The sequence below is a fragment of the Falco rusticolus genome, chromosome 8, assembly GCF_015220075.1.
Source record: "Falco rusticolus isolate bFalRus1 chromosome 8, bFalRus1.pri, whole genome shotgun sequence".
In the NCBI taxonomy this organism is placed as follows: domain Eukaryota; kingdom Metazoa; phylum Chordata; class Aves; order Falconiformes; family Falconidae; genus Falco; species Falco rusticolus.
In genome coordinates, this window is record NC_051194.1 from 43,007,127 (window position 1) to 43,031,804 (window position 24,678).

A 24,678-nucleotide genomic window follows, 5' to 3' on the forward strand; every position below is an offset into this window, starting at 1 on the left:
TCACTTCACACCCTGGTAAACTGTAAAGGGTAGAAAACCGTGATGGAGAAACCCAACCTCATCCACAACAGCTTGCCAGTTCTGCACTTGCCGTTTCCACCGTAGGCTGCAATATAGACTTGTTAACTGTGGTGCTTTCACAAACAGACGCATTGAAGGATTAAGATGCTGTGCGGTTGTTTGTAGTGTGCTACAAGACAGAATTTTCTACCTGCTCAGTAACTGCCATGAGTTATCCAATGAACCTGCAGCGAACGCGCTGGAAAGAATCAGCAATAGACCGGTCGGTCTCTCACCCAGGGAATCAGCTGGCTAGATCAGCTTAGTAATACATTTGGTAGCTTTTTGGCTTTAAAGGTGCCAGGTTTCTCACCACCAGAACAGCCAGCTGCCAGTGATCTCCAAGGAAGGTTTTCCAGACCAGTTTCTCAGCTGCACGCAAGACTAGAAATTTAGGTTAGGCTCTGACAGATTCTACTCTTCAATTTTATTCGAGCTGTAGAGATTAGCAAGATTTAGAAAAGTCATTAGACACCATGAGAAAACATCTAGTGTTAGAGTTCATCACTGAAACTGCCCTGACATTTAACTATACTCTTGAAACTGTTAAGAAAATGCAGTCAGACCTAAAGAAACTCTCACAAGGTTACGAATAAACCCCCTACTTTCCAAAATTCCTTATCACTTTCATCAGAAAGGACTTGTTTTAAAAGGATAAAACCAATTTACCTATATGATAAGAGTAAGTACAAGCAGGAAGTTGGTTATTGGTCTATAAGTATGAACAATTATCTGTTTCTGTTTACAGATAAACAGGGTATTTCAAGGTAGTATTTTTGTCGTGTTTCATAGTGTTTTAAAATCACTTCTAGAGTGTCTTCTATCCCCATGAGGAAGGGCTGAGTACTGTGCATCTGCTTTTCGAGGAATACATACGCAAAACCATAGTTTTATGTGGAATACAATTATCTACAAACCCTAAAAGACTTAAACTTTCTCTAATTTATTTTTCTAAATAACAATGCCTCTTTCTTCCTCTCTAACATTTATTCTAACTGCTGCTGAAGTCTATTTGCTAATGAGGTTACCTACCGCCATTTGCTGGTGCTTTCATATGTGAAATAACTGCTACAGCTGATCCAATTACTCTTCAGCTACACTGAACCATCTGCTGCAATAAATTGATTTCTGGTCTTCCTGTTTGAAAGGCAACTCTTCTCTCTTCCAGACTGGGAATAGAGCAGGAAGGAGAAGGAAAGGAGACAAAGACTGCATTATACTCTACTAGAGCTGTGTTAAAGTCAGAAGGGAAAAGAACCTATGTCTAGAAGAATAACTGTAGGCTCTTAGATATGGCATTAAAGGCAAATGTATTGACCCCTTCGTAGCAAATGGGTGCTATGTGTATTTTGAAACTGTTAAAAAAATTTTCAACTTAGGCATGCATCTATTCAGTAATTCATTACCTGTGGAGAGGAGTAGTATCAAGGAAGATAGAGAACCTACAGTAAATAATTTAATCTATTGTGTGGTTCAATTACAGTGGGCCTTCTAATATATCTTTTCACTGGACTTGATATCCTAAAACAAAACCTGGGGACTAAGAAAGAATTTGAGCACCTGATAAGTGATTTGAGATGCAGCATGCTGTGGTATACCAACTCCCACTTTCTCCAAAAACAGACTAATCATTAAGCATTTGAACAAAAAGTGCTATACTTGTTTGAACTCCTTGTTCAACAAAAGGGACATGCATTTCAAATGCATCTCACCTACACAAACAGAAATTTAAAGCAGAAGTCTATGAGAAAATTCATATTGAGAGTGACACCCTTTAGACTGGATTCTAACACAGGACCCTGAAGACTGCTTTTGGGTGTTAAAATACTTTAAAATATTTCCTTTACTAGCATTTTGAATCTTACACCGCCTATGCACAGCTGATGCCCTTGCCTTTATAGATGAAGTACTTCCATAAAAGAGAATGAATTTCTGAATTCTTAACTTTTAAACTTTGTTACATAAGTATACCTGAACCTCATGAGAAGTTTTAATATTAGTTTTGTTCAAGCATCTCCATTTCTCCTGGAATTTAATCAGGTCGTTGTCCTCTAAAAAATTCTACTACTCTGAGATAAGGGAGAGAAATAACATGTCAACAGATTGTATTTTAACATTTCTCCAGCTTTTACTTTTTTAGGGAAAAAAAAAAAAAAAAAAGTTTTCACATATTCTTCCTCTACATTTGTTATGTAGGTACAGGCATCAGGTCCTCAAAAACATCTCAGTATAGTTACTATTTTGAGCTCCCTAACTAACCTTATCTTAGACCTGGCTTCCCGGGCTTCAGGGAGATCTTTTTTAAACATTCAGACATTTCCAGTACATATGTACAACAGTAAAAGATAAAAGTCAGGAAACTAAGCAAGACAGCAGGACAGGCTGTATACATAATCCAGTATCTAACTGATGTGATGACAACACACAGATTGTCTTAGTCTTGACCATCACAGACAGCACAGTGTCAAAATCAACTGTTGGTACAAGCCAACATACTTTAATATTAAAGAAATATTATTGAAACAAATATTAGCAAAACTAGAATACATAAAAGTAATAAACACCTCCTTCCACGATGTGGCAAATAAGTCTATGCCCTGAAAAGTTACTGATAAAAATTTTGAGAAGAGGCATTGATTAAAAAAATTAAATTCCTTATCTAGATCTCAGTCATCGGTTGTTGGAAGAATAACAGTGACAACTGGAGATATCAGAAAAAGAACAGTAGAGCTTCTGTACGCCTTTACCGACTATTTATTTCAGTAAGAGGCAGTTCTAAAATACTGCCTTGGAAAGAGGGGTTTCATGTACTTGAAGTAATGGCTTTCTCCTCTTACATTATCAGAGAATTGACAATAAATCAGGAAAGTACACTGAAATCAAACTATTAGAGATGCTATATTTTATGCAGCAAACCTATGGATTTTAATGATTTATAATCTTGCAGAAATCCACATTTTATATACAAGAACAGGAAGTCTTAATACAAGAAAATCTTTAAAGCAGGGTGATTTTTTTGTTTTACAGCAATGTTGGTAACCTAAACCAACTAAATTCTCCCAATATTTGGCAGTTTAAAATTATTTTTTTTAAAAAAAATCTATTAGTTACTCACAAAATAGGCATAGTATTGTTTTTAATTAATCTGGTTTATCATGCTATTGACATGGCAATCTAACATTGGTAGTCCAGTTGCTGGTCCAGGTGTTGGACTACTAATTGCCAGTAGACTTGACAGCAGTTAGAAGGGTTTATTTACATTCTTTTTTTTTTTTCTTTCCATACAGAAAGAACCACCAAATATTATTAATGCTTGCCCTATTTCACAAAAATCATGTCATTTCAAATAGCTGGTATTTCCAATATGCCAATTGTTGTCTTCCAGCAATTCCAACTGTGAACAGAAAAAGCAATGTATCGATATTCTAATATTGATTCTAATCATCACAAATAATATTAAACAACTGAATTATAGTGACTTATGTTTAACATTAGGTGCAGAAAAAAATGCCACAAAAATGTTTTTTTGATTAGAGAGTAATTTATATTCACTATTGGACTCTGAAATCCTTCCTGTCCATTCCTCTACTGACCATACATGGCTTCCTTCCAGTGCCTTGAACCCCAGGGGTTATACAAGATATTATTATTATTGTTACACTTTTTAATATAAATAACATTTCAGAGGCATGGCTCTTGGATGCACTTCTAATGAAATCCTCTTAAATTCATTTTTTAAAGACTTCCCCATGCACTGTTTACCTTAAGATTATAACCCTTACTTATCTTTAGCAAAATAATAATGCGAAATCATTAACGTCTTTCACATGTTTCAAATCAAAGATGAGCAATGTTGGCATATGTTGCCAGTCTTTGTTTAGCAAAGCTGTCTTGAGAGAAATTAATGTCCTTCTCCAATACTGTGCTTTTGAAGGCATGTCTCGTACTCTCTTAGACAATGCAATAAGGAAGTAACCCTTTTACCATAAGGTAAAGACTAAGAATAATTTTATTAAACTACATAGCTGGGACAGAGAAAGTAAAATACCTCTCTTTTAGGAAATCCATAATTGGAAAAGAGTTAGGTCAGTATGGGTTTGATTTAAATTCTGCAGAAAGCTGATGTACAAGGCCCATGGTTTTTAGTAGTTTTCGATGTGGATATAGCATTTGAAGTGGATACACTGAGAAATTAGTTTTCTTTTTCATGTATCGTCAAAATCATATGGCCACTGCTGCTGACACTGCTTACCTGTTCTTCCTTGAGACTTCCACAAATATACTTCCATGAGAACAATGGTGAAAATGGAGTCAGAGCTGGTTGAGTAATCATAGCTTTGAAGAACAGTGGGGTTTTGTTGTTTTTTGTTTGTAATTCAGAGGAGAAAAAAAATTGATAATGAATTTTTAAAAGAAATTCATTCCCACCTCTTCGGTCTGAATTGTCACGTGACATCTTCATGTCAGGCAGAGGAATTCATAGTGGAGCAGGGAGAGAGAAACTAGAGCACAAGTAGGTAGCGAGTTAACATGAAAAAGTTGATCCTTTTTTTCTTAAGAAAATCGAGATTTTTTTACACTCTAAAATTATTAAAGACGGTTATATAATAATAGATATTAATAAATAGGGTACATACAAATATACATGTTTTGAATATTAACAGATGCGTAAAGCATTTTTATGATTCTAGGTTTTAGTATGAAGCTTTCTCTCTGACCACAGAAGCAACACAGATTCACTCATTCCAAGACAACCATCTCTAATCATACTTGGCTGAAGATTTTTCTCACTGCCATGTTCTTTGGTACAATCTTTTAGCTTTACAGTGCATCAACTTCCAATTAACTTCTGTAAAAGTTTTTATATTAATAACCTTTCAGTAATATCTGCACTGTAATTTCCTATCTTGTCAGTTCTTTCATGTACCTTTTGAAATTTACTGTGTTTAAAGCTCTCCTTATATGGGGTAAATTCAATTGTGAAATAAAGGTTTTAATCCTAAAATACAAGTAGAAAAGTCATGTTAAGATCTTATTATGTTTTCTCCATATCTGCCATTGGTTACTGTCCTGTCAAGACAACCATTCTCACTTCCTTGTTCTTTCTATTTTCATACAAAAGTAACAAAATTCTAAAGGATTGTTACAGCATAGCAGATAAATGAAATTTCAAGTACATGCTTTTCAAGTAGTTGAGAAAACAAGAGCAGTAAAGCTGGTGAGTAGACAGCGTTCTTGAGCATCACTCCCCAAAGAGTTTTTTTCTTGGATGTACATGCAGCTCCAGACAGAGCTATCAGGAGCCTGCATTTATCTGCCCACCTATTCAGCACCACATAAATCACATCCAATTTCTAATCTTATACAGTTAGAGCATGAGCAGCTGCCTTCCATCTATATAAATAAATACATAATTGGCAGCAAGGCTGCATGAACCTTTATACATCACATTTGACAGCCATCAAGGCCATCAAGAAGTTAAGATAAGAGAAAGGTTTTAGGGATTCACAACGCCCGTTATTGGAAAGGGTATTTTGCTTGCCTGAGACCACGAGCATGATCATTGCTGGCACAGTTCAGCTTGCCTTATACAGTGGATGCAGATGCAGTTTTTGCTAAACATTATATACAGATACTAATGCAAGTACTGCTGCAGAATATGGGCATAAAGCTACTGTATAGTTTGGCAATCAAAAAGTACCACATGACTGGGGTTGCTATGGTATCTGCAAGCATGACATTTTTATAAAGCGGTACTGCAAATAGCAATAAAGCAAGTAATTCTCTGGCCATTTGTTAATATGAATGTTACAGATACTACTTTGAAAATGAAAACAGCTTATTACATTCTGTTTAGATTACATTTTCTGAAAAATATTGTTTTTTGTAATCAGCTGTCAGATTCTACAAAGATTAAGATTGCTGTTAAAGAGAAAGTAACATGCTTTTTTAAGACAATAGGAAATGTAAGTGCAGAGAATGTCTGGCACTCCTGGGTTTGATTGTTATAAATTGTTTATGAAGTGTCATTCCTTATTTTCATCAAAAGCTTTTCTTGCAGCAGAGATCATGTGTGTGCTTCAGCATGCAATTTTCCCTCTCTGGAGGGATGAGAATGTGCCGCAGTTTACTTTGCTTGGGTTACACTGCAGTATCTCTCTGTCTCTCTCCTCTTTTTTTTTTTTTTTTTTTTTTTTTTTTTTTTTTTTTTTAAGGCAAGAACTAGGCTATGTCTGTTTCACTGTGCAAATTGTCCCACTGATCAACAAGGAAAAATAAAATACGCTAAGTAACAGAGACTGCATTCACATAGATAAAACGTAGCTGTGCTCAAGAGAATGAAAGAGATGGGTACCACCCCCCACTGAAAATGATGTTGCTAATGCAGAGATTTGATCCATTAAATATTCCTACACTGCAGATATTTCAGATTATTTCTCTTAATGCACTATAAAGCTAGATAAGCCTTTTTGAATATATACTATAGAATGAATATTGTAAGAAATTTCTACATCAAAAAAAACCCTATTGCATTTTTTAATAATACTTCATGTTATTTACAGCTGTTTGCCATGAAAATGAGACAGATACTTTTACATGCAATTCTTTTAGAAGACTGGGGCTTTTAGAAGATAGGTGCACTGTGGGATTAAATAAATAATGCCTATTAATAAAAAGTAAAGCCAAAGCTGCCTATGTATCTGTGCTATCCCCAGTGCATCAGCACTCTTCAGCTGTATTTTAGTAAGCTCAGATAAGTGTGGCAACCAGTGTGGTGTCAGCTCTGGATATAGGGCCACATGCCCTACAGGGTACAGAACCTAAATCAAAAACCTGCTGGTCCAGTCATAACAGAATTATCAAAGCAACTATCTTTACACAACAATTATCATGTTGTAGCTGCATTAGTTCACTAGAACGAAAACCAAGCATAAAATCTACAAATCCTCTAAAAAGCTATAAGCTATCCCCTGTGCCTGTGACTACAATTTGTATTTCTTGACTCTTTCTGTGGCTGAAGACATCAGGCATAGTGTCACCATCGTCTGGCGGGTGCTTGTGCCCTCTGCTGGGTGCACTCAGGCTTAACGATTTATTGTAAATGCTATGCTGTTAACAGCTAGAGGAGAGATGCTCTTTTACTGACTCTGATGTACTTATGGTACTTAGCAACACACATTTCCACTTAAAAATAAAACCACCAACCTCTGGAACATATTTCAGGCCTCTACAAAAAAAGCAAATAAGCAATATCCTATCTCTTCCCCCTGCCATCTTCCCCCCCCCCTTTTTTTTTTTTTTTTTTACAATGTGAGTCATTTTGTATGCCAGCTGCAGGAAAAGTCTTGTCCTTAGAAGTGAAACAGAGTTTTGTTTCAGAGTTGAGCAAGGCTGAGATTTAAAAAACAAACAACTTTCTCCTTTTTATGTCCTAATATAGTGGGGCTTTTCTAGGGGGAGGTGAGTGGGTGGGAGAGTGGGGATGTTGATAGCATCTTCACAAAATAAAGTACATTCCTGGGTGGATAAGAGAGTAAGGAAATTCCATTTATGTGAAAATTTTAAGGGAGACTTTCTTATTAATTCTTAATTCTTTGTGAACTAGTAGAGTAAGAAAGTGCAGTTCTAGAAGTTTTGCTTAATGCTTTACATACTCATATATGACTGACCCATTATGCTGAAATATCTGTCTTATATTTTATACCTGCATGTTAAGGAAGAAGACTGCAAGTCAACTGTCTTTCACAAAGGCAAGTAACTTCCAGGTACACTGGAATACTTTAAAAGAAATATAAAACAATGCAAGTTTATTCAAATATATAAACCTGCAAATGTATTACTCTTTTTGCAAAGGACCAAAAAGTTTAGAATTTGAGTCAACAAAAATGGAGAGTGACTTCAGTTGGATCATGGTTTCAACAAACATAACTTTAACAATAATAGAGATTTTATAAGGTAAAATGATTTTATAGATGACATTATACACTTCTGCACACTACTAAATGTGTGGAAAAGTTATTACAACCACATTTCATGCTTTTTCCACACAGAATTTTTAGGTTAACTACCCATCTGTCCAACACTGACTTAAAACAATTTGGTTCTTCAAATTCAATTCAAAAGCATGACCAAGATTTTTTTAAGCATTTACATTATTACTTTGTGCAATTATTATTAGCAACTAAAACCTTAGAACAATAACTACTCTGGATTGCAAAAGAAAAAATGTTTTAATTCAAATCAGATCAGTTACTAAAAACGTACACATTGTACTTCAAAGCACACCAACAGTTGAGGTTTTTTTCCCGTTAGCTATATTGGCCCAAGTATACAGCAGCTGCTCTTCACAACAGAAATGAGAATGGGGGAAAAAAAAGCATTACTCCATGCACAGATTCACCTGCACACACCCTGCTTGCCACCTGTATGTAGTAACCTCTTGCTAGGGACCATGCCCTTTAGGCTCTGTAAAGGCAGCAGTTGCCTGAAAACAGCTGTGGGGCGGCCATGTACACCTCTAATCAGTCTTTTTCCCTTCTCTGGACAAGCATGGATTTCTTGAGGGGGAATGGGATTAAAGTGACTCTGTTATCTTCCTGTGGGGCTATTTTGGTGACAGATCCCAGACCACCCAACCCAGGGTGAGCAGCGTCTGCTGGATCTGCTGCTCAGCAAGGATGTGGAGACATCCTCCGTTGGACTTGGCCACCATAGGACACCACTGGAGCTCTTCCTGGAAAACTCGTAAAAATCTGATAAAAACTCACATAGTCGGAATGGGATACTTTTCTGAATTCTAGAAAAACTCCTCTGGTCAGGACAACAAAAGCATTTCATTTCATCTGGACGGTGACAAGTTGATATTGATCGAAGTCATAAAGCAACATGATCTAGATGTCTAAAACACATAGCCTCATTGCTAAAGTGGTTCCCCCTTAATTTTACCAACAATTACTTGTTGAATCTGTATAAATTTTATGCAATAAAAACACAAAGACTAAAACAAGTACATAAAAAGGTTATTTTTATTCTTTTGCATTGTTAGCAATGTAGTTATTTTTGGTAAAACAACTTCCTGCATGCAGTTCATCAGTACACTATCAGCCAATAGCTTCTATAAAAGCAGGAGCCCATCCATATCCTAGTCCTTTTGTATTAAATGCAAGGTATTCCACTGTCCACTGCCCAAGTTCACTATTCATTCTCATGAAGAAAGATTATGAATAACAAGAAAAGCAGACAGCGTGAGACTAACACTGGGGAAAAGCAATGTTTCTATGACTAAGATTACCCTGAAAACTGACAGACCAGGTAATAATTTCAAAAGAAACCCTTCTATCTTGTTTCACATACAAAGACCTACCTGCTGATCAGAAAAACAACTGTACTGTCCATTTCTTTTAAAATTATTCCTTATTAAAATATGTTTAATATAATTAGCAGAAACTTGCAATTACCAATTTATATCCTATCTTAGGTTTCCCAACAGTAAAGTGTCACAAATAGCAATAAAAATTACTCACAACATGAAGATATGTGTAGTTTTTTATAGTAAGTATAAAATGTTATAAAATAATTTTCAAAATAACAAGAATAGATCAATAGCTATAGATTATAAAAGTTTTTTTCTAGTCCCACATTTTAAGCAATATATTTGTACTGTGTAGTCTTGTTATTTACTGCATATTTGCTGATTACAAAAATCAAACAATAAAATCTATAATAGCAGCAAACTATTGCTTACTGGTATGAGGAATGATGGTCTTGTCGAACAGTTGTTTTCTTTTTATCACTCACATGTCTTCCCATCTTAGACTTTAATAGCTGTAGGATAATAGCAGCAAGCATGCATCAGTTAAAGCTTCCCAATTATTTGGAGTATTACAGAATATATCATATTATCTATTGAAATGGTATAAGCTACACTTACTAGGGTACATAAGTGATGCAATAAATACAGTACTTAAGTCATTGTATCTTTGTTCAAACAGGTACCACTGCATAAAACAACTGATTAAATAACAGAGGACATTTTACCTACATATAGAGTGTCAGCCTTGATGACAAAAAAAGTAATCGAAACCACAAAGCAGGACAAAACTGATTTAAGCGTACCCTTTGGGTCATCTCAGCTTTCTACAGCAGATTGCTTTACATACAGTGGAAACCTGACTAAAGTGCCATGGGGGCGTCAAAACCAACTCTGATGTACATATTTTGTGTGTCTGGCAAGGCCCATCGTTCCAAAGTATGGGAATTAAAGTCTGAGGTATACATTAAGGTAGTATTTGTCCCCAAAGGTACTTTGCTATCAATTTATACGTGTAGATTTTATTGTTGTCCTAAGTGGGATAAATTGATGTGAAATAAGCGTAGAAACATACTCTGGAATGAAGTATGGAAGTTACTAATGAAATTACAGGGTTTACAGTTAAAAAAAGAAAAAAAACCCAAAAGACTACCACTTTTTTATTTCAGTAACTCCATGCAGGTACGATTTGGCATTCATAACTTTTCTCTGAAAAGAGCTGTTTCAATCTCTCAGGAATTATGAGATATATTTGGATTTTGAAAGAAACTATGTTTTTTTCATGGTTTCGTGTTTGTCAAAACCGGAGTTTTGTGTGTCTTATCATTTATTTAAATCACTGTATCTGAAATGGATTTTATAATAAATTAATAATTACTAAAAAGTATTAAACATAAGTAAATTAAAACCAAGAGACTAAACTAACAACCTCTTTTCTGTGAAAGTTATTCCCTTGTTTTGTTTTCTGATAAATATTCTATCCGTACTCTGTTCTTTTTTATCATTTGCTGTTGATTTGACCTAGATCCTGAGATTCAATAATCTGGAATCTTGATTTTCTGCTTTTAGAAGTGGCTTGAAGAGAACTATGTTGACATTATGATGCCTTAATTACATATTCCTGGCACCTGTTCCTCTGCAAGAGGAACTGAGGTGTTTGGTTGTTTTTTTTTTCTCAGCACAGCAGAATTACAAATAGCAGTATGTGAATTAGAGCAAATGAGATCACAAAAAAATTGACACACAGAGAACATCCATACGAGATGAAACGTACACAGTGGATTCACTTATTCCACAAAAATACAGACTTATTAGGACTGGTAATTTTGCACTCCATTAAGGGTTCCTACAGTCCAAGTAGAAATTATGTGTCTCATCTCCATTAGTGCCAGCTGATAATAAACATTACTCTTCTGCAAGGTTGTTTCCCTGTTACAGACTGAGTTTGCTAGTGAAGGGTCTTTGTCTTGGTACAGGCACTGACTGTAGCAGTGAGGAAATATGTGAAAACTTGTAATTTTGGCATAATCCTCCAATAAGAGTGCTATTGATAAAAATGCCATTGTCTCAGGCTTGTGAACATTCATCACAGACAGCTCTTTGTATTTTACTTTTTATTTCTTTTTCTGTCTTTCCCTTTGTCTTCTTTTTCTGATTCGTCATCTTCATATTTTTCTTTTTCTGGTTTTGTTACACTGTCATAAGAAGGCGGAGATGTGGAGGATGAAGACATATTTATTTTCTCTGGAGGTGACTTTTCACTTAGTTTACCAATAATCATATCTTCTTTGCTAAGCAGATCAACCCCATCTTTCCGATACATAAATGAAAGTTTCTTTACTGACTGTCTTAGAAGATGACGTCTATAAGCCCGTTGAATAATGACAGCAGATACCTCCTCCTGTTTTCGTTTTAATGTGGTTGTAATTGGTTCATAGGAGACTTTAGAAGGATTGGCCGCCATAAACCGATCTTCCATCTGTATTCTGAGGGCATCCATCTCATCACTTTCCCCCAAAACACGCTTTGTGAAAGCAAACAAGATGTCAAGGCAGTGAATTCTGTCACCGCTTACCATGGGCAGATCCATTGCAATAAGTTGAAGCATGTTTGGTTTGGGTATATTAAGAGGAGGATCCAGAGAAGCTGCAAAATCAGACAGTTTGCTATATTCTATGAATTGTGTTGCATCAGGATCATATTTTTCCCAGACTTCATAGAACATCTCAAAGTCATCCTCACTCAAGGGTTCAGCACTTTCTTCAGTAGCAACACCAAAGTTCTCCAAAATCACAGCAATGTACATGTTCACCACTACCAGGAACGATATGATAATGTAGCTGACGAAGAAGAAAATCCCAACAGAAGGGTTGCCGCAGTCGCCTTTAACGGAGCTCCCTGGGTGAGTTTTGTTAGGGTTACAGTCTGGCTCCCCACTGTTAAGAATTGGGGCTAGCAAACCATCCCAGCCAGCAGACGTGGTAATTTGAAAGAGGCATATTATGCTGTTGCCAAATGTTTCAAAGTTGAACATGTCATCTATACCAGCTTCCTTCTTGACATAGGCAAAGTTGGACATGCCAAATATCGCATAGATAAACATGACCAGGAAGAGCAGCAAGCCAATGTTGAACAAAGCAGGAAGCGACATCATCAAAGCAAAAAGCAGAGTGCGGATTCCCTTAGCGCCTTTAATGAGGCGCAGGATTCGACCGATTCTGGCAAGTCGTACGACTCTGAACAAAGTGGGGGACACAAAGTACTTTTCAATCACCTTAGCTAGAAACATACCTAAAGAAGAAGTGAAAATAAAATTAAAAGGGTAATATTTTATCACAGATTACATTTTTCACTACAAAATACTAATTAAGAACAACTCTACCTGTGGAATTAGTAGCAATTATAATTGGAGATAAATTTTATCTGCTATGGGTAATTTTAGCTTTTCTCCTACTACTCAGGAAAAAAAGAAGGAGTATTAAAACTGATATAGAATTATTAAGAAAGTTACTACTCTAAAGTATGCTTTTCATTTCCTAAACCATCAGGAGAAATTAAGTATCTCCTCTAATCTGCAAAATTTGACAGAGATAAAGCATTTAATACATGGCTTACTATATTTCATATAAAATGTCATATAAAAATTTCTTACCTACTATTGAAAGAATAACAACCACAAAATCAAAAATATTCCAGCCAATGGTGAAGTAATAATAACGAAGTGAAAACATTTTGAAGACACATTCTCCAGTGAAAAGGACAACAAAGACCAAGTTAATCCAGTATAAAATATTTTGCATCAGATCACTCTGGTCGTCTGTTTCTATCATCATGGTGACCATGTTAAGGCAGATGAGAACCATAATGGCGATGTCAAATGCTTGCTTTGTTACAATATCAAACACCAGACCTTGCAATTTGTTCTGAGAAAAAAGAAAATGTGATAGTCTATGACATGAACATCCTTTTCCTCCCTCCCATCTCCTTCTTCCTCCCCCCAAATATATGAAACAAAAGGCTCAAAAATCCAAGAAAAGCACTGTCCAGTAACTTCTTTATTTGCCAGCTCTAACTTTTCCCCTCAAAACCGAACAGTCTTATATTTCTTCATGTTATTTGATTATTTGCTTCCTCAGGCATAACAAATACGACAGACTTTTCCTGCAGAACAGAAATATGTACATTTCAATTCAGAATGAAGCACCAACTTTAATTCGACTTAAACCATTTTAAAGTTAGAGGGGAAATTTTTTTGATAGCTAATGTACTGCTGCAATTTCTTCCCAAATGTAGATGGCACAAGAATAGCATGCATCCTCACCGCTGGCCTAGGTATAGGTTTTTGTGGTTTCTTGGATCCCAGCTTCTTCATTGCGTTGTAGTATTTCTTTTGTTCTTCTGTCAGGAAAATGTCTTCACCTCCAAGGTAAAAAAAATAAAAATACAACTGATTACAGCCAAGCCTTTAAATCTATTAATTCACAGCATTGCAGAACATGTTTTTTACAAACCGCGTGTTCATTCTTATACATTATTACCTAAGCCAAAATATAGTAATTGTATCAAAGATTGTTAAAGTATCTGACAAGTCTTGATGGAAAAAGGAAAAAAAGGAATGGAGAAAACTCCCAGACCTTCTATCTATTTGTTATTAAAAGAAATACATACCTAATTAATTCAATCAAGTATGTGGGGGAAAAAAACCCACTTTTCAAAATATACATTCTGTAGGTACTTAAAAATCCACCACCATAAATGCCACACTGTATATAAACCAACCAGAAACAAAAAAGCTTCAAAGGCAAAAAGATTCACTGAGAGCTGATATGCCTTCAGGGAAACCATACAAGGAAAAAGAAATTACTGATGTTATTTTTCAGGATGTGTGTTTCATCATTTGAGAATGAGTATCTCAGTGCAGATGGTTTTTTGCCACGGTAATACTTCCACAGCATATATGAGGCTTGATCATCCCCTACATAGTACAGAAATCATCAGAAGCATGAGCTTACTCAGGTTTCTTGCCCGAGTGAAAGGACAGCAGTCTGAGTAAAAGGGTATCTAGAATAGTATGTGTAATATACATATGGAAACAATTGTCAGAAATACAATTTATGTTGACAAGTAACTTCTTTTTTTCTTGTATGCATTTGCTTGTAAGTACATTCCAGGTATACATGATGTCAAAGTACTGAATTTGGAAAAGAATTTCAGAGTCACAGCTGATTCTGTGACTGTCACACTGACTTCGTCAAATGTCTTATTGAAAAAGAAATGACAGACATTGGATGAAGATGTGTTTGAGTCTTCCAGCTGTGGCTACATATAGACATATATAGACATGAAGATTTAGAAGTCAGAAGAGATCCTGTTTAGAATGCTCTCCTCACAATCCACATTTTTAAGTAAAATCCAGTTCTTCGAGAGTAAGGGTTTTGGAAAGAAAAACAAGAAATTAATTTGCTGACTATAGTGTAAATGTGATGTGACTTTGCCAGGAGATCTTATCTGGGGGAAGGAAGAGCTATAAAGGAACTGGCATTCAACTGGGGATTTTTTCTGTCTCAGTGATGTAATGGCTACCAAGACTGAACAAGTCATCTTTGTCTCAGTGTGCTGTCTGTAGAGAGAATAGCAGTCTCAAGATGAGATACACCCTATATGCCTTTGAGGACCATAATTATTAGGAATTTGACACCTAGTGGAACATTTTTTTCCCTATGGGAACTAATGTAATGAAAGTAGGATGCACACAGGGACTAAAGAGATACACACAGTTCAACTACACAGGGACAGTATATTGCAACATGAGGTCTTTCCCATTCATATCCCAACAACATTGCCCAAAATGGATGATCTCAGTGATGTGAGGGCAGAACAAAGACAAGAAAAATACTGCTGGGTAGTCACGCAATGCATGATCTGAACGTTTCTATGTGCATCTATAAATTCAATAGACAAGTGACTAATGTTTGCTAATTTGCTACATGAAACTGAAGAATAGCATGTAGATAGAATTTTGTCCAGCCTAATTATTACCCTTTGTATATGTGCAGTATTTGACTTTCCTGGTGACAGTTACAACTGTGTAAGGGGTGTATACCACACTGTCAGAAAATGCCCTTTAGCAGGAGCCCTTCTCTGCCTTCTGTGTCATAATGACTACAGTACATAGTGTCTGCCAAATGAACCTAACAGACCTTATAATCACCACATTACTGAGTAAGGTCACCCTGTTATATACAGACCACCAAAAATACCAATAGCATGTATATATCACTTTAGTTACCCTTCTCTTCAAGGGTAAGAAGCTGAACCACCTTCCTCTTAAGTACTGGAAGCCCCAGATGTTTATTCCAAGAGAGATACAAACATCTTGGAGGATGAGGATGTCATCAGGTTTGGAACCGCAACCTCATCCTTTCTATTATATATAGATGTAGGTCTGAAGATAAGAGACTCAAAGGATCTGAAGAAGCAACATATGAAGCTGCATGCTTCATTTTGAAGCAGAAAGATTTACTGGAAGTTTCCGCTGAAGTAAGTCTAGCAGTATCTTTTTTTCAGTCCAATGAATCAAACTTGACAAACTATCTAGAATCAGAAATGAAGAAATTATGTACTGCCTTGCTATTACTTAGCTCACTTTTTTTTTTTTAAAATCAACATTCAGTATGATTCTGCTCCAAATGTGTACAGAAAAATGGCCACTGTAGACCTTAGACAGCATTTACAGTTTAAACAGCAAGTAGAATTTAATTTGCCATCACAGTCTTAATTTTAATCTATTTAAATGCTCCTGGAGTTCTTGACACAATCCTGTGTTCATTTGAACCATAGAAACATTTTCAGCTGAAAAGAAAAAGTATACATCTTAAAACATGAATAATTTTCTTTGTCTTGCAGATTTACTAGTAACTTATAGGACAGCTTCCCAACCCTCTCTCGTCTTACACAGAGCAGTAGTTTCAGCACTCAGCTTGTCTGTATTAGACTCTCTGTAATTAAGAAGGCCCTCACAGTATTGCTATACATTGTTTATTGATTTTGGTATTTGTAGTTTTGCATGTTCTCTTTTCTGGCATCTATTTGCTCAAATTAAGTAATTTGCATTTTCACATACCTTTGTCACAGCACTGTAAGGGTAAGTGAAAAACAGTACATAACTTTCTGATGTACAACATATTATCAGGCTGTACAGAGATATGGAGACCACTCAGGCATTCAGTGAAAGTTTAAATTACTTCAAATGCCTTAAAAAGCAAAAGACTTTCATTATTTCATTATTTTGAATAGAATAAAAGGAAATCTTAATAGCTGATTTCTTTTTCTCCTTTCTATTATTATGAGAGATTTCTGACACTCAGACTTATCCTTGCATACATTGGCTGAATGCTCAATAAGAATGAAGTGTTGTGAAAATGAAACATGTGATACTTATCTTCTTTTTTTGTTGGTTGAAGTTATCTATGATGACACCAATGAATAAGTTTAGGGTGAAAAATGATCCAAAGATGATAAAGGCAACAAAGTAAATATACATGTACAGGCTGTACTCATACTTGGGCTGTTTCTCTTCCTATGTAACATAGAAAAACAGCAATACATCACAAATAACAGTTAAGATACATCACAGAATACCAAGCAGGAACAGAAGTTGCATCCAGCTGGACAGCAACTCCTTGACAAGAGGGGAAAAACCAGCTGTTTTGGAGCATACCCTACACTTGCCTTATCTTTGAACTTGAAAAACTATTTATAACAGGTGTCTGTAATTGCACACACAGACCTGCCACTCCTCCCCTTTCTGTCTGCCAGTTCCCCTCTAGTGACATTTGATGTTTTTTGGACTTCCTACTAAATTTGACAAAAGTGTGCCAATCTCAAAAGCAATTCAGTTCCTATGGACTTTATGCAAGTCAGGAGCTGGATACAGGAAAGATGCATACAAATAAAAGCATTAACAGAAAAGCAGGCAAAATTCAGCCATTTTATTTTCTGAGATCACCTGAATCTGCAGTTCTGGATTAACTACTGCAAGTGATATCATGTGATTATTTGGGTTATTTCTAGAGACACAGGAAAAATTTGTTCCCTAATCTGTAAGATCTCAGCGATATAAGTTAATGGGAAATCTGATTTCATTAGTTTTGTTATTTACAGATGACTTATTAAATTAGTAATACTTATTGTAGATCTAACACTATATTTTTTTACCTATGAAAAGTATATGCACTTCATAATGCATAGATTTATATAAAAAATATCAAGGTTTTACATTTTTATTTTTTACATTTTATTTTGACTGCCACTGAAGAAGCACTACATCATCTTATATTAGTTTTCACTCAGTAAATTTTATATTGTACTCACTTCTCTAGAATCAACAGCAGCATACATGATGTCCATCCATCCTTTAAACGTTGCCTAAAAACAAAGTTTGTTAATATTTTCTATCAAAGCTCCAATTTTGTAAATATTCTAAATAAAACAATGTCTTCTGCAATGTATTTGCATCCACAAAAATAAATAGGAATATTACCAGTCTGGTAAGACATGGGCAAAGCATTCACAGTAAATAATTTACCACGAAATATTTCTCCCAAACACTTAAAAACTGAATACATTCTAATCTTCATGCAAAGTCATATAAACTATGTAGGATGAGTTGCAATCTATATCTAAGCATAACAGAAAGACTATTAACAAGACTTGCTTATAACAAGACTCTCCTTTCTAACTTACTGATTATCAGAAAACTGGAGGAGGACTCAAAAAAATCAGCCACCATGGGTTGGCATTGTTCAGACAGAGTACGCAAATAGTCCTAAAAGAAACTCCAGAAGATACATAGTCCCAAGAAATCTTAAGGAAAATAAGAGAATCTTAGAATGGTTTGGCTTGGATGGGACCTTTAGAGATTATCTAGTCCAATCCCTCTGCCATGGTCAGGGGTATCTTTCACTACATCACACACTTCCAGTGATGGGGCATGCACAACTTCTCTGAGCCACTTGTTGCAGCATCCCACCACCTTATCATTAGAAAAAGAAAACAAATCTTCCTTATGTCCTATCTAAGCCTACCCTCTCTCAGTTTAAAACTGTTGCCCCTTGTCCTGCCACTACATACCTTTGGAAAAAAAATGTCCCTCTTTCTTATAAGCCTCCTTTATATATTGAAAGGCCACAATAAGGTCCCCCGGGGGCCTTTTCTTCCCCAGGCTGCACAACCCCAATTCTGTCAGCCTTTCTTCATGGAACAGGTGTTCCAGCCCTCAGATCTTTTACTTGGTCCTTCTCTGGACCCACTCCAGAGGTTCTTGTCTTTCTTGCAGTAGTGGGGTCTCACAAGAGTGAAGTAGATAGGGACAATCACCTCCTTCTATCTGTTGGCCACACTTCTTGTTATGCTGCCCAGGATATGATTGGCTTTCTGGGCTGCAAGTGCGTATTGCTGGCTCCTGTCCAGTTTTTTGTCAACCAGTATCCCCAAGTCCTTCTCTGCAGGGCTGCTCTCAACCTATTCACCCTCCAGGCTGTAGTGATACTGCTGATTGCCCTGACCCAAGTGCAGAACTTTGCACGTGGCTTTGCCCACTCCTCAAGCCTGCCAGGTCCCTCAGGGTGGCATCTCATCCCTCTCAAGCCTATCAACTGTACCACTCAGCTCGGTGTAATCTGCAGACTGCTGAGGGAGCGCTCAATCCCACTATGTCATTGATGAAGCTATTGAATAGTATTAGTCCCAGTGCAGATCCTTGACAGGCACCTCTTGTTACTGGTTTCCACTTCAACATTGAGCCACTAAGTCCAAGTCTTTGGAGAAAGCCTTCCAGTCAACTTCTTATCCATCTAGTGGGCCTTGCATCAAACCTATTCCTGTGAGCTATATTGGGTGAAAATAAGCTATGAATGTCATGTTTACAGGAAACATTACATAGCTGAACTATTCTATCTAAGTTTTGTTACAAAAGCTAAAAGCACTGCTGTCCTCTACGCTCATCATTTACACAGCTGCAATATAATTTAGCAATAGCTACTATCACTCCCTGGAGCAGTCAGACAGCAGCCTGCTAACAGAATACTAATTACTAAATACTACCAGTTGGAGATATTTTTAAAGACAGAATAATTACCAACTGATTATAAGCACAAATGTTTCCCCAGAAGCAGTTTGTCAAGTGACCCCTATTAGGAATATGTTTCTGTCCTATGGGCTCCAATTTACATATGCTGCCTCTAAAAAAGGCTTGTCCTTAGGAATCTAGCACTAGTAAATTCTGGAACTGCTCACCTAGTTTAAAAGCAAGCTAAAAACTATCTCCAAAAAACCCACTTGACAATAATAGACAACGACTGGAGTTGGACTAGTAAGAATAATGGAAAGAAGAGAAAGGAAAAAGTGAATTTAAAAACTTCTACTAAATCAATAGTTGCCTCTCTTATTTGAAGATCAGATGCGCCCTAGAACGTATCTATTTGAGTATCACAGTAAAAATATAACTTTTCCTAACAGATCAAAGAAGCAAAATAAATCTTCGCTGTATTCGCTGTATTTTTTTTTTTTTTTTTCAAATGAGATACTGTATTTCTGTAGAGCTTGAAAAGGTACTAGTGTTTGGGTGCCAAGGAACTTGACAACCATCTAGTAGATTGGATATTCCTCCTTTTCCAAAATGGCCATAGAATATATAAGAGTTTTACCATAAGCAACATTAATTAGCTCCATAGAACACAATTATAAAATAATATCCCATATCCATTCATAAATTAAAAAATTAACATTGAAAATTATGGAATTAAATGTTACTACTATAAAACTTAAAGCTGGAAAATTAACGTATCAAAATTTATACACTTACTACTTGCAGCAGAGAAAGGTAACCCGCTCCAACATTATCAAAGTTTACTTTTACGTTTTTCCACCGAACATTCTCAACAGTCATCATAAGATTTTTACACATAGTTTTATTATTGACTTCCTCTGGTGAGAACGGCTCACCAGTTGTGGTGTTAACACACCTATAGAACTTGCCAGCAAACAAATTTACTCCCATGATGCTGAAAATTAGCCAGAATGTAAGACAAACCAGAAGTACATTCATAATGGATGGGATTGCTCCAGTAAGAGCATTCACAACCACCTGGTAAATAAACACAGAAAAAAACCCCTTTTTAGTAACAATATCTCGAGTAGTTAAAAGATTACTTTTTTTTTTTCCAAATACAGCAAAAGAATTAATGTAGAACATTAAAATATATTGAAGTAACGCAACTAGAAACAGAATAACACATGTAATGCAATCACACATGCTACTGTTGGACTTGAAAACAGACATGCCATTCAGTGTTCCTCCATGATTTTATAATTAGGCATATTTGTATTGATTTATTACACTTTTTTTTTCTTACCCTCATGCCTTCAAAGCGTGACAAAGCTCTTAGAGGTCTCAAAGCTCTCAATGTCCGAAGGGATTTAATTGCACTGAGTTCTGAGAAACCAAGGGCGTGAGCTACTAAGCTAACCAAGGAAACCTAAAGGAAACAAAACAAAACAATTTTTTTTTTTTAATAGGCTCACAATACAAATGTAACGCCTTGAGGAAGAAAACTTTGATCTGGGTATCAGAAAAAAGTTCGTAAGGACCCTAAGCCTCTAGCTAGCACAAATAATACAGAATAAAGAAAATCAAATAACCATAATGGAACATTGCGTGTGAATTTCAGAGCAGTCTGAACAAAAAGAGACCTTAATCTCTGGAATTTTCATCACAGAGCGCTAGTTAGAAGAATGCACATCATATCTGTGCAAAACAAAGGGCAATTTAGATACAAGTAATTTTAATAAAAACTCATCTTCCCAATAAACTCAGCCAAAGCCTGAAACGTACTGAAAAAACTAATCCCATTCTATGTGACATTACAATACTAAATACTACAATACAATACTGTGTTCTACTACACTTGCATTATTACAGTAATGATAAAATGTGAGCCAGCAGCATTTGTGAGCCAGTCTGCAGTAATTCACACAGTAGCATATATATGAATAACTAGTAATTCATATTGCCTGCAGATGATGACAGGCTTGGAAGTAGTATATACTCAGTCAGACAGGACTCTGACACATGTGACCCCTAACTGTATGACAGACACGAAGAAATAACAATGTCAACAATTACCTAAAAGCAATGCACTCAGACGCATAGAACAACAGACAGCACTTTCCAGGGAAGGGGAGTTACGACAGAGTTAATACAGGGAAGGGGAGTTACGACAGAGTTAATATTTTAATTGTGAACCAGGACTTGTTATCTCTTCAGACTACTGCAATCTGGATATTTAGAAATCATAATATCAAGTACCGGAAGAAAACCTATGTATACCTCCATTTGGCAAAGAGTACTGTTTCTGGTGTTTAAAGTCCAAAACTGAAGTTAAAAATTCTAAGTCCAAGAATGAACAAGAAACTGGCAGATACGTTTTAGAGTAATCTAAATTAGAGTATTGAAATGGGTTAAACAGTGGGACATGATAAAATACATAGACAAGGAGGAGAAGCTGGCTAATTTTTCATGTCTCTTAAACATAGCATGTAATGTTTTAATAAAATCAAGGTGCTTTTTTTTTTTTTTTAATTACACAAACCAGGTAAAACCAAAACTCAGGGAACTCAACATCTGAGAAATATACGAAATACAAGTCAGTGATCACTACAATGCCTCATCATAGATAACTATTTACCTGTATTTATGAAATAACCCATCTAGAACTTTAGACAACTCAGCTGCTGAAGTGATTATAATTAGGCCACGTAGCTCAAGAGAAGAAAATTTCATTAAAAAAAGGGAAAAGAAAACTAGGAGAAGATCCAGAAAAAGAACACATTCACTGAGTGGAATGACCTTCATTCAAATGCTAGACAAATATTTAGCATAGAAACCATTAATCCCTATGAATTCATCAAGACCTTACTAGCAATATGCCTTTCTTTTATAATTCTAGAGAGATACAGAGAAAAAGTTTCAAGTATTCCTGTCAGATAACCATATTTTCTTAGATAATGCACTTACATTTACATTGCAAGAAATTCTCTTCCCGCAAGATTAGCATACCACTGCCTAATGATGCTATAATTTTATCTTTCTTTGAAAACTAAATACAATTTAACATATTACTTTTTATGGTTTCTTTTTTTTTTATTTTGGAGGGGAGAAAGAAGAGGGAGAATAGTTCATCTTGTCACATGGTGATGATGGCAATTAAAGCATAATTTTTCTGGTACCATCTGTGGATATGTGTGCATATAGGCAAGCTTTTTACATTTTTTTTATTAATAAGTAATTTCCTCCTTTTCCCTATGTATGATCGCGGTTTGGACAACTCATACCAGCTCTGAACTGCCTTCCACATACAAAGGTGCTATCTGTAACATTCCTGTGATGTAAAACTACAAAATAATATTATATACTTGATGTAAAGGTACAAAATACTATTCTATACTTTCATAAAACATAGTAAATTATAAATGTGTATTGTAACAAAACCAAGGAAAATGTAAAAAATGCACTGTAATGATACATGTGAGACAGAATCCACCCTCAGCTTCATTTTCAACTTTCTGTTCTTTAACTACCACATAGGGCATTTGCAGAAAAGCACATTGTTAACATAAGGTGGAAACATCTTGCTTTGGATTTGTTAAAATGCTTGTGTTTTGAACAACTAGAGTGGCTTGAGATTTCTTTCTTTTTTTAACGTTATTACTCTTCTGGAAGAGAGGATCTAATCCACAAGAAGTTTTGAAACCTTTAAGTACAGCTGGATTAACAGCTCAAAAGCTGATTGCCCTGCTGTTCTCTGGTGAGAGTCAATGTTTTCGGTCCTCACCGAGTCTTCTACTCCAGACGGCTGTCTCCTGTTGCATTTACACATGAGGTAGCCTTACGCAAATCTCTTTCCTCTAAGGGTAGCTTAAGCAAGATGTCAAACACTACACAATCCCATGTTTGTTCTTTTTCATTACACCCTCTGAACTTGCATATGGAAGGCTGAGAAAAATGAGCATTTGTACCTGTTCTGGGGCTAATTATGCTTTTCTGAAAACACTGTGAACATCATAATGGGAAAGAATTTCTTTTCACATGCTATAAATTCTTTCCCAAACAGAGGACAGCTGGAGAATTTAGGCTGATGGGTACAGAACAGTTTGCCTAAAAAAATCCTGTGAAACACTGTCTCACTGTGAAATGTTTAATTAGACTGGTACTGGTATAGCAGATTTGTTCAATGTTCAACTGGATAATGGCACAGGACAGGAAGACAAAGCAAAGATAACCAGTTGAGGGCAGCACATTGCCTGTTACCTAAACCAACAGGTAAAATGCCAGTAGTACGAGAAAGAGTTAAAGTTGCTTGCTACCACCTGAAAACAGTAAGTAAATCTGGCAATAATGTCAGAAAAAGCTAAGCAGACCACCACTGAATTTTTTAGGGGATGGGAGGTGGGGGGAGGAGGGGCCTTACAACACAGGTGGCCAAACACTTGGAAACATTGCCAAGTAAGGTGGCAGAATCTCCGTTCAAAACTGAGTATCACCCTGAGCAGGTTTGAGCTAATTTCTAAGACGGCCCTGCTTTCAAGACAAGGAGCTAGACAAGAAAACCTCCAAAGGGGTCTTCCAACCTAAATTGTTCTATGATCTGCTTCTATAGGGTGATAAGATGCAGGCATTCCAAGCATGACATGAAGATGGCTACAAGAAAGCACTGAAATAACTGAAAAAAACAGTAGGTCCTACCTATCCATATGGAGATATGGTATGCTTTAATAAGAAGAATTGATCTTAAATGCAATACAAAGTCCAACTTTCATAATACAGGCTTGCACAAAGTTACTAATTGTGAATGCTTCTTAAATGGTAATACATTTATTTTTTTCTTATTTTCTTTGATTTTCACAAAGGACAACTCTAATAGACAAATAGAAATGCAGATTTGAGTATCACAAGATTCTGGAAACATACTGTCTTGGAATCCTAACAGGAAACCAGAGTAAAGCATGGCATCAACAATTTCATGCAAAGATGACAAAATTCATCTGTATGATTGCCACTGCTTTCCCATTAATACTAAAATTATCATACTTTTTCATTTAGCATTTGAGTTACAATAAAAAATATTATCAGAAATCTATGGCATCCATACAGACAGTGAACACAAAAAATACATACATATATATATATATTCAGCCTTACTCAAAAACAGTCTTAACTTTTTTTTTTTTTTTTTTTTCATTTGCCTTGT

General features: G+C 35.9%; 1 protein-coding gene and 1 long non-coding RNA gene across 2 annotated transcripts in view; one reads left to right on the plus strand and one right to left on the minus strand.

Moving 5' to 3' along the window:
- Nucleotides 1-24,678, plus strand: part of LOC119152717 — a 56,445-nt gene that overhangs the window by 20,581 nt on the left and 11,186 nt on the right. The gene's annotated exons all lie outside the window — the stretch shown is intronic.
- Nucleotides 9,069-24,678, minus strand: part of LOC119152708 (sodium channel protein type 2 subunit alpha-like) — a 48,224-nt gene continuing 32,614 nt past the window's right edge. Inside the window, 7 exon segments of the mRNA XM_037398326.1 lie at nucleotides 9,069-12,661; nucleotides 13,023-13,293; nucleotides 13,692-13,796; nucleotides 16,812-16,949; nucleotides 17,744-17,797; nucleotides 20,235-20,516; nucleotides 20,785-20,907. Of these exon segments, the coding sequence (XP_037254223.1) occupies nucleotides 11,478-12,661; nucleotides 13,023-13,293; nucleotides 13,692-13,796; nucleotides 16,812-16,949; nucleotides 17,744-17,797; nucleotides 20,235-20,516; nucleotides 20,785-20,907 (2,157 nt within the window). The 3' untranslated portion in view covers nucleotides 9,069-11,477.